At 34.0% G+C, this 12,072-nt stretch overlaps 1 protein-coding gene across 1 annotated transcript; it reads right to left on the reverse strand.

Annotated features, from left to right (window-relative positions):
• Positions 1-4,838: 4,838 nt before the first annotated feature.
• LOC114179475 (two-component response regulator ARR11-like) lies at positions 4,839-9,224 on the reverse strand. Its single transcript, XM_028065824.1, has 5 exons — positions 8,973-9,224; positions 7,165-7,317; positions 6,661-7,047; positions 6,428-6,504; positions 4,839-6,081 (listed from the first exon to the last, which is right to left on the reverse strand). The coding sequence occupies exons 1-5, from the start codon at positions 9,121-9,123 to the stop codon at positions 5,107-5,109; spliced, it is 1,743 nt and encodes a 580-aa protein (XP_027921625.1). The 5' UTR covers positions 9,124-9,224; the 3' UTR covers positions 4,839-5,106.
• Between the last annotated feature and the right edge of the window lie 2,848 nt (positions 9,225-12,072).

Here is a 12,072-nt window from a genome sequence, read left to right on the forward strand (position 1 = left end):
GAGCCAATCCTGCTCATAGTCCAACCCTACAGACTCCTCGCCTGTAGTAACACATCCAAGCTTACACAACTTGGACCCTGGCACGCACGCAATCACCATACTATGGACTCCTCACCCAATAGTAGCCGACGGAAACATCACAGTTCCTTGCCCATCGTGCGCCCAACGCATGCAATCACCATACTAAGGACTCCTCGCCCAATAGTAGCCGACGGGAACTCCACTAGTTCCATGCCCATCATGCGTTCGATCGTTCAAGCACATCCCAGACCCCTATTGGACTTAGCCATCAAGCCCAAGCACAAAGAAGCGAACTTAGTCCTTCAAGTCCACTAATCAAGCAAAAGAAAGCAATTATACAGAAATGCAAATTGCCTGGTATCGCCTAGACACCGCTAGACGGATACTGACTCAAAACCGCCCGGCGATCACACCCCCACCGCCAGGCGATACGGCCCAGACAGGACCCGTAATTCTCCGTCACCGCCTGGCGGAGACCACCATGCCGCCAGGCGCCTAGCGCTAACAGTGACCACTGTCACTGGTCTTCACTCTACCGCCAGGCGATACATCCCGCACCGCCCGGCGCTATACCAGTAGCGCAGTATTCCTGGTTTTTGGTCCTTTTTACAGGTCTGAATAGACTCCCATTTACACAATGCTTCAGGACACATACATTCAGAGCATTACCATACATGCATCAACCAGAAATGATATATGTACAATTGTCTAAACCCAAGACTTAATCACCACATTACAATATATTGCATAATTCAGTATAAGAACAAGCCCTCTGGTATAAATTTGTAGGTTCACCACTTATCCCAATATAGGTATATCGTACATTGATCTCTTCAGATTTCAGTTACCCCCAAGTCATTCTACAACTTAATCCTTAGCCCTCACATGTTGGTTTATTCACTCAATTCCAAAGAGAGAAGTTTACTGACTATTACCCCGAATCCCCCAGAATTTTTCCCCGAAACCGTCTACGATGCATTTTACTTTTAGCACGCCACCAGAACACCTTTGCCTCTGATGTGTCGCCTGGCGGCACCCAAAAGCCGACAAGCGGTTCATACAAGGTTTTGTGATCTGTCCCATTTTCCAGCACTCACAGTATTCGCGATCACTCCCAATTCAGTTTGCATTAAGCCTAACATGTTTACACATCACCCAACATTCAGATTTCATACCCTGATTCTCTTTTTACTCCCATTTTTTCATCAATACGACTAATCACAGCGATCGTCCCCATTTTCCTATTCTAATCATTCATGAACCCTAAATCCCCACTTCGATTAAAGTTCATGCGAGATCCATCAATTACAAATTTTCTGATAACAATCTATCATGCCAATAACATTCGCATTACAAGAACCTCTCCCAAGCCTCTCACACCACGAAAACACAAAAAAAATCATAGGAAACTGGGCAACCCAGTTCGTGTCGCCTGGCGGGATACCCTTAGCCGCCAGGCGGTGCATATCAAAACTCAGAAAAACAAGAGCTCGTGGCATGAGCAGCCTGGCGGTCCTTCAACCCCGCCAGGCGGTTTCTGGAAATTTCCAGAAATTCAACAGAATTCGACACAAATCAGAATACACATTGCAACCATCCAATAAAGCATGAAAACATACGATTATTGTCGAAACACAAGTAAAAGCTCCCCTAACCTGGATTAAAGCTTTCCCAAGTAGTCTCGCGATTCTTTCCTTTGACTCAAAATGGCCTCCCTTGGCTTATATCAATTCAGCCCCCTCACGATTCCTCTCACACTCTCAATATCTCACTGAAATTCGCACTCCCCTATCTACCTCACAATTCGCCCTGCAGAAACCTTTCTCCTCCCTTACAATTACCTACTTAGTGGTATTTTAATGGTGGCCTAATACTGTAAACGAAAATGGCATTAAGATGTGAGATAATGATCACTCAAACTCCCTTAATTGGCTTGTTTTTCCAGCTACCCTTGACTGATTTTTTTTTTCTGCTTCCTTAACCCTTCAACTTCAAATCAAAATCAAAAATGGCAAAAATAGAGTTTCATTTGGGTCTTCCAAGGTTTGAACCCACACCCATGCACATGCCAACTTAATGCCTAACCAATGCAACCAATTCATATTTCATACTAACCAATACAATTCAATAATTATAAAATCCACAACACGTTTTAATATACACAAAATAATACAAATTTAATAACACACAAAAAATAACATACACAGGACTCGAACCCAAGTCCTTTCACACAAGAGAAGTACTTTCAACCATATGAGCTAGTATTTTTCCACGTCATACACTCCGCATTTATTACTTTAAAGGTTCCCCTTACCCACATTTATCCACTTAATTACTTAATTAATTATTTAATTTTTCCGGGTCTTACACAAGCTCCATGTGAGAGTCATGTAAGCCGTCCTGGGTGCTCTTTTTCATATATGACACCTATTGGATCATATGGAGATATATGTGATGAAATTTCTGAATATAGTTATGTATCAATATTCTTATGTTTAATAGTTATTTTATTCCTAATATTAATTATCACATGGGTTGTTCCATGATTTTAGGACAACACATGAGTGGTTCCTTATTTAAGGAGAAGTATATAAAGTTAGTTACATGAAAGCACATGAGTTCCCTTAAAATGAAGGAGATTGTTGAAAGGGGGAGCTTGCTCAACTCCAACGAAGATGATTTTGATGATGTCCAAAGCTATACAAACATGTGCATCACTAGTTTAGGCTTAGTCCTGAATTTAATCTTTTACATTAAGTGTTGTATATCTAGGATTACATGTAAACCAAGCTTGAACTGAATTAAATCAGCTATCAAACTTTTAAATGTGTCAAAAGCAAAACTCGTAAATGGATTAAATACTTAACTAATAGATTATATGAGGGCACTACATTGATGTAGTGAAAATACACCCACGATAATCTACTAGGTAAATTCCTAATCCATTAATCACAGCAGCAGAACTCTGGTATAAAAACGGTTTTGAAATCAGTTTTAAAATAGAGAGAAAAGTAACTGAATTACTTAGAAACGAACTGAGAGACTTCTTTTCTGACATCAAGATACATAAATTTCTTGTGCTTTCTTGGGAGATCATTCAATTGGATATTCAAGAAGATTGATGGTGGATTCAACCTTGATGGGTCAAGCTTGGATCTAGGATCAAGTGATAAACCTACACATCCACTAGGTGTATTCGTTCCTTGTTTCTTTTCTTATTGTATTTCTGTTTACAGTTGATTCACTATGTAAAGTGAAGGTCTAGGTGCAATTGTGTGGATGCATTGCATCTAGGGGGAGTTTTTGATTTGTAGATCAAACTCCTTAGTCTTTAGGGTCTTGAATTATATATATGCTCTTGTAATTATTATAACTCTATTGATTTAGTGGAATCCTCCTAAGTGGGTTGCTTAGGAGAAGACTGGATGTAGATTCATCTTGAATCAAACCAGTATAAATTGTTATGTTCGTTGTTTCTCTCATCTTTAATGCCTTTCCTAATTGCCTTAATCAGTCCATTAATACAGAACTGGAAAATTGGTTATTTGGGGTTGTCAAGATTAAAGAAACTTTCAAGATTCATTTAAAATTAGTAAAATATTGAATAACCAATTCACCCCACCCCCTCTTGGTTGGGTTATATTAGACAGATCTGATTTACCAAAGGAGTGACATGTGAAGTAATATAACCTTCACATGTACTTAAAAATGACATGTGAAAATTAGAAACTCTTCAAAGTACTACTTAATTAATTTTGATTTTGTTGAACATACTTAGAAGGACATGTGAAGTAGTTACAACCATCAGATGTACTTGAAAGTAACATGTGAAGGTACTTACAACCATCATATGTACTTAAAAATGACTTTTCATATTTCTAACCATCTACCCTTGTAATTCTAAATTATCACATAATATTATTTTATGATAGGTTATATACTCTTTAAAATTTACAAGCTCCTTTACTTCTTTGTATCTTCCCACTTATTTTAGTTTTTTTTTGGGTAAAACTTCTTTGGAATCTTTTTATTCTTTCCATTGCCATAATTATTGTATTTATTCATAGTTCTTCTTATACTCCATCTTCAATAAACTTTTCCTTATACTATTTATATCAATTGGCCTATAAATCCTTAGATTGGATCACTATAAGTCTATTTAGACCACAGGCTAAAGAAATCGGACCAAAATGGGTATGCTTCAACTTAGGTTACTATTTTTTTAGCTTGACCGATTTTTTTTAATGGATTTATTTGTCTCGTTATGTTAAACTAAGCTGTTCTTGGCAACTCTATATGATAGAAAAGGTAGAAAATATGAAAAAAAAAAAAAAAGGAAGTGGAAGAAGATGGTGTAGATCTTTACTAATAGTTTACCCTTTATAATTGTTCCAACGATCTCAACGTGATTCCTTCCTAATTGAGACTGTTATGAAGTTGGCAACATTAAAAGTTTTATCGTTTCTGCTTACTAGGCATCATGAAAATATGCATTGAATTGAACCATGAAACTTTTTCACTACAGCGGAAGCGAAAAACTATCAGTTAAGCTGGTTGATTGAAGAGATTATGTTAAGAGCTTATGAACATCTTATGATCAAATCCCTTAAAAATGACTTTATACCCGTTTATATACTATAATTTGACAAAATCTGTGAAATAGGGTGATTCAAAACAAGTACAAGAGTCTCAGTAAACCTCATTAAGATAAAACCTCTTCCAATCTTAGAAAGTGAGTTTAACTTTATCTCAACTTTATACAATTAACTTATAAGGTAAAATTTACTTCAAGTTGTATATTTTAATGTAATCATATCTCTGATCTACATGAGATCTCTATCAAAACACAAGCAAATGCTTCTCTGAATAATCATTTATTATTTAAAAGGAAGCAAGCTTATTGATAAGCTTAATGTTTGTCATCACACATCACCCACTTTTATCTGTGCTCCAATATCAAAATCCTTTCTGATTGGAAAAAGAATATCCGAGCCCCCTGAAGTTGATATTCTTGAAAGGAAAAAAAAAAGTCAAGTAGCAACAGTAAATCTTCCTTTGATGCAGAAAAGGGCAGGGCAGGTTGAATCATGCTATGAATAGACTTTGGTCTACCGATGAATAATCTGCAGAATCATAAAAGTAGCCAGGGGCTTCAGCAACAAGCCTTGGATCATAACATTCTGATATATCTATATTCTGCTGCCCAAAATTCATGTTGTACCATTCAGTTTGCAGCAAAAAGAAATTCAGGTCCTCTTCCAAAGGTGCTGCAGAAGCTGCCTCACTACCCAATAATAGATTCCTTTGGTAAAAATCCAGATCAGAAATGCAATCAAAATCAAATCCATCAGTTTTCAATCCCAAATTTGAGGTGAAAATGGGCTCTGAAGATTGATCATTCACGATGAGGCTTTTGGAATGATTAGGAAAGGTGTCAACTGCAGTTCCCATTGAACTCACAGGACTCACATAATCACTCTTGTAACCAGCATATAAAGGTTTGGTGTCTAAGCTGGGAGCAACCTCTTCTTCTGTTATAGAAGGATTAGAATTAATGGAAGCAATGGATTGTGATTGATCAACCTGAATGTGATGCCGTGTACCATGTAATGGCAACTGGCTGAAGCTATCCTCTGATTGAACAACTGTCTTCTGTTCTTCTTTGAGTGGACCTTTTGGAAACTCACCCCAAGAGTACTGTGTTTGTATGGTGCAATCAAATATTGCATGGCTTGCTTCTGATGACTCTACAGATGAAAAAGGTTGATTCAGGCTCATCTGTGAACTTTTTGGTGAAGCTCTTCTTTTTTCGGTTGTAGGCTCTGACAAGATTCCCTTGAGATCACCTTCATGACTTGGAGCATCCATCTGAAGTAGTAAACTTCCATCTGAATGACTGAAGCTGTCGATGGCAACATCATTTTGTTGCTTGTTGCTTGCAGTGTTTAGAAAACTAAGACTTCCTGGATCTTTTGAAGGTGAATCCGAATGCTTTATTCCACTTGAGGAAGATTTCTGATCATTTTCCTTTTGCAACCTACTCAAGTAGAGCCTGTATTTCTGCAGGATAAACTATTTTTTCTCATCAAGGAACCCTATGAGTTTCATACTTCAAACTTAAAGACCATTAAACACTTTTCTCCCTCTTATTTCTCTCAAGTCTTCACGTTTAATTTTATGGAAATTTTATCAAAATTCCTCCACTATATTTTTCCCTCCAACTAAACAGTATCTTAAAGACAACCTCTGTCATGATTTTAGCACAATATGGAGAATTAAGATACCCAGATGTTTATTGACAGTAATGTTATGACTGAAGTGTCCTATTAGGCACTCTTTCAATGATAATAGCTGAGGACTGTTAATATAGTATCACTTATGCAAAGCATATGAGCAAGTGATATACCTGCAAGTGACTAGCAACATTTTCTCTGGTTAACCAGGGAACACTCATCAAATCAAGAATTTTCTTGGGACCAACTTCTGCCAAACATAAGTTATATGTTACGTTCTTGTACATAAAAGATAAGGAGGTTTGTGTCATATTAACAAAAAGAGTAAGGTCAGAAATTACAATGTTGTTTGCCGAAGTCATAATTCATAATTACACTTATCAGAGAAGGTTGATAGAAAACTTACTATCAAATCCAATTTGATTCACGGCTTTGACAAATTTCTGGTGAAGATCCACAGACCAAACTACCCTAGCTTTCTTTGTGGGAGAATGATCTCCAAATTCTTTATCCTCGTGCTTGCTATCTGCATCTTTTCTTTTCTTTATTGAGTTAATTTCTTCTACAGCAAACAGGTTACCATCATCGGACTGATCTGATCCATTCATCAGCAAGTGAAGGGCCTCAAAACCCTCATGGCTATCAAAATCTTTCGCTTCATGCATCCTTTTTCTAAAGACGTGCTGCCATATGTTTCTCAGTTCTTTCATTCTTATAGGCTTGAGGAGATAATCACATGCACCATGTTGAACACCTTTCATCACCCTGCTGGTTTCTCCATCAACAGACATCACTGTACACCATTGCCAAATGTGGCTTGTCAGCATAGACTTCAACTCAATGTCATCAAAAGATTACTTGATACAATTTAATGAAAAATATGAACATATAAAATTAAAAGAGAACTGACTAATAACAGGAAGATCCATCTCAAGTCCAACTTGCTCAAGAAGTTTGAAGCCATCCATGTCAGGCATGTTCACATCGCTGATCACTATGTCATACGCATCTTTCCTTTCTCGAAGTTTTTTCAGAGCCTCTGTCGCTAAACAACATGTAGTCACTGAAACACATAATAAGTAAGTCAGAAGAAAATACGTAAAAGAGCATACTAACAAGGGACACAATATGTGCTTGCTTCCAAAATTTGCTAATTTCATGAAAATTTGCGAATATGAACAGAGTAACAAGAAATCAAAAAGAGGGAGAAAGAGAACTTGAATTTGGAAGTTACTAAAGATGTTGATTGAATGAAATACATGAAAGACCTTATGTTACATTTGCAAATCGCTGAGCTCGAGCTTTTGCATAGTCCAATCCAATCTAACTCCATAAATTGCTAGAGTGCTTGACTTAAATAATGTAAAAAAAAAAAATTGTCCATGTTATGAAAGCTTTTACTGATACCATTGACATTAAGACTAAAACTCGTATGAGTTCTAAATCATTCCTTCAATATGGAGTCACATCTCTGGTTGAACAGGGCTTCTGAATCATTCTCTCTATGTGGAGTCACATAACTGGTTGGATTATATTTCAAGTTGCCTGGGGTTTTTATTTGTGCCATATAAAGTATGTAAATGCCAATGAGTTCCTTTTGCTTAACTGTGGCAATTCAAATTGCCTCATATCAGTAACATGGGTTCACTAATATGCCTGCCATCTTTCAATACACATCATAGCATCAATTAAGAAGAAACCTTATTCTTGATTTCCATTCTCCAATTACGGAGACTAAGAGTTGAAGCTCCGCTCAACTTTGTGCAAATAAATTCAACCCAAAGTGCAAAGATGCATAACGAACAGAAGTTAGCACAGGCTTAAACTCTTCTCTACCTACCACCATATTACAGAAACAGGAAAATTTGAACTCAACTAAGTTGTCGGTGTTTCCATTGTCGTATTAAACTGACTAGTGACATATTGGGCATTTCAGAACGCCACAGAAAGTGTGCACAAAGTTTTGCATAATAGAATCGGTCATTACTAAGATGAATTAATAAATAGGCTCTGATATCAGGTTAGATTTTATCTCAAAATCAATTGGCATAACAGGGATCCATGTGTTGCAGAAGCCTCTTGGCAACATCCAAACCCCAGGTACTTTTTATTAAGCCCCCTCAATCTTGATAAGTTTTATCATCCCAATTTGCCAACTTTTTCCTTTACTGAAAAAATGGAATTAAAAGAACAGCTTCGTACTCTGAGAAACACTTCAGTTCAAAATTATAAACAAACGAATTAAACTGACCAAACAAAACACCACTAAGACACATGCAACTATCAAAATATAGCTCAACATGAACACATCCCATCATTGACTAAAACTTCAGATACCGCAAGTAAAAAACCAGAATCCAGCTATAGAAGACAAATAGCGTAACACAAGCTCTAAAAAATATGAAATGAGTTTCTTCACAAGTTAAGATCAGCTTATCAAAACGTTAAACAATAAAATTTAGAGAGCTTATATCGTTAAACTTACACAAGTTAACTTAAGAACTAACAAATTTTAGCTTAGAGAGAAGTTAATTTTATTCCTTCTCCTTATGTTTCTCTTCCAAAAGTTTCTTATCGAGAAGTTTATCCAATCACATCCAGCTTATAGATGTCAAAGCCCTTTTGTGCAACAAATCAGCGCCACCACAAAAGTAGCAGAGTGGAGAAACAAAAGGGTAACATAATAGCTAGCACTTGTGACGAGTAAAACAAACCAACCTTCATACAAACACTTCTTGAGCATCTTTTCAAGGATCCTCAACCATGTTGGATCATCATCAACAACAAGAACTCGCAGACCAGCTGGAAAAGCCTCATGGCGTGGCGAAGAGAAGCAACCATTGTCCATGCTGTTGGAGAGAAGAGTCATAAGGATCACTGCTTCTCAGTTCAAGAAAAAAATGGGTTTGGCTTCTTTGGGTTTAAATTAAAATTTGAGGTGAAGGGAATATATGTGTGTGTATGTATATATTATACAGGTATAAACATATATATATATATATATATATATATATATATATAATTTCATGCACTGTGACAAAAAAGCACTAACGAATATTAACGGTCCCAGTGGCGCACATTAGCTCATGTCCCATTTGGGTTATGATGTTCCAATTTTTGTGATGAAGAGAATAGTGTATACTAGGAACAAGAAGTTTTTTTATGTTTAAGAGGGTAAAGAGGATATGAATAGATGATGAGAATGAGATTAATTTTTCTGTAAAAATGACAAATTTAGTGTTTAGAGATAATGGACTAAGAGAACATTGGGCTGGTTTTGCATTGCCATGTTCAGATTGAAAATAAACAAAAGGGATGATGATGAGAAGATTTGTTCAAATATCAAAATGTCATATCCAAGGGAAGAAGACAGAATCAAACTTTTCAGAAACGGAATAAACAATTAATTTGTGCTGCAAAATGGAGCCAAAATAAAGTGTTTGTGTAATTTTTTTTCTAAAAAGTTTTTGTTTTCTATAAAATCTTGGTAAATGAAAACAATACAAAAGTGAGAAATAACTTTTCACGAAAAAAAAAAAAGAGAGATTATTCATAAGTTGAAATCTACTTTTCCAAAAGGTTAAATGAGGAACTTAACTATATTCTTTTATCATTGATAAATGGCTGAATTTTAACTTGATTTCAACTTTTTATTAACTTTTTTCATTCGTAATGATTTTTTTATTTTTCCTCGGCCTATAGCCCGTGTTTCTATTTCATAGTTTAAAATGTTGTGTAAACAAATTTAGAGATAAAAATAAAATAAATAAAATATTATATAAAGTAATTTTATTTTGTTATAAATCTAATAAAGTTATTTAATTTTTTGAAGAGGTTGTGTTTGTTGTTGATCTAGGGTTTATATTGGTAGAGGAAGAAGAAAGGAATTATATTTGGAAAAAGGATGTTGGAGATAGGAATTTATTAGCAAAGGCGACAAGAAGTATGCATAAAGAGGACATCACCTCTATGTTTGTCTGCTTATTAGTATCTTTGTGAAAACGAAAAATAAGAAGATAAACCGTTTGTAGAAAGGCACGTGGAATGCATTCCAGAGACAAGAGAATATGGTTTAGACAACCCAACACTTTTTTTATCGACACTTGCAAATCTATTTTATAGTTATTTAGGAAAGCTTACCAAAATAATTTTTAAAAACATGACTTATTTTAGGTTTTTATTCCTTATATGAACTACAAATTCATGTACTTGTATTTAATTTTTCTTTTTGGTTAGCTACTTCTCTCAAAACTAAGTGCCTAGTGTACAACAAAAAAAGTCTCATTTAACATGTTAATCTATTTTAATGGTTCTTTAAGATTGAAGAAAATACATGAGATGAGGAAAAATAATTTAATTCTTAGATGCAAAGGTAAAGAACATCTTTAGAATTTTCTAATTATAAAGGAATAATACTTATGAAACACGCTATGAAATTGAGAAAAAGGTGATTGAGTTGAGCACATAGTAAGAGAATAATCAATTTTATTTTGTGCTGAAAATGTATAACAAAAATCACTTACCCTTTATGGGACTGATGGAAATGTGAAAAAAGAGTCTAAACATAATTTATATTAAAGAAAAAGAATATGATTTTTTAAGTAATTTACATGTAAATTATTTAAAAAAATCTATTATGATGTTACTATTAATGTGATAATTATAAGAGTTAAAGATTACAAATTTCTTTTAAGAGAATAAAATTGTATGTAAGAGTTTTTTTTTTTTAATTTACGTTAATCATTATTGTGTATTTTGACAGTCCAAAATTTATCTATTATATGTCATTATATGAAATATGTTATTAAACAAAAAAAAATCAAATTTATGCTAAAAAAATATAAAACAAGATAACTTTATATATATATATATATATATATATATATATATATATATATGAGTTTGAATCTATATTTAATTTAGACTTATGCGAGCTTTACCAATATATAGAATATTGTCTCTGTTTATATATTTTTATCAGAATTCTATGCACTATACATTTTGCAAATTTTATAATTTTGATTCAAGGAAAGAAATTAAGTATAAACTTGTGTTTTCGACACCGAAGAGTGGAACCAAAATAATAAGACTAGGACGAAGTATGTGATTACAAATTTTAGTAAGAAATAAAAAGGAAAAGGATTTAGATTAAGAAGTAAACAAAATGTTACGGCACAAATATAAAAAATCTTTAATTGATATAAACTTTCAACATACCTTTTTATATGGATATATTTGTTTTATAGGCGAGACTAAATATTAATAAATAATCTAATAATATATATAAAAAAATAACAAATTTTATTTTTTAACTAATAACTCAAATACTACTTATGTTATTATGGTGTTAACGGTGATCAGAAGAAATAAAATCTAACTCGATTTCACAATGTTCATGAAATAAAGTTTTCACACAATATTTAAAATAAAAAAATAATTTTTTGATTACTAAATTTTGACAATTTTCTCTTACAATCTTAGGTGGCATCTTCTAAATGGTTCTCCATTTTTTCATTTTTTTCATTCTCAATATTCCAAGATCACTTAAAAGATAACACATCATGTTATAAGAAAAAGTTGTTAAAATTTAGTAGTCAAAATATCATTGCTCTTTAAAATAATAAGAAGGTACTTTCCAAACTTAAAAAAAGATTTGTTATATTATTGTTTGACTAGTTATTTTCTGTAATTAATAAAAAGGTGTTTGAGTGCTATAGAAAATAAAATAAAATGCGATAGCACTGAAAATAAGAACATTAATGTTTAATTGTGTAGTTCTAGAAAATGATAAAATATGGGATGAAGAGATAGAGGATGA

Source organism: Vigna unguiculata, chromosome 3 (assembly GCF_004118075.2).
Source record: "Vigna unguiculata cultivar IT97K-499-35 chromosome 3, ASM411807v1, whole genome shotgun sequence".
Classification (NCBI taxonomy): Eukaryota; Viridiplantae; Streptophyta; class Magnoliopsida; order Fabales; family Fabaceae; genus Vigna; species Vigna unguiculata.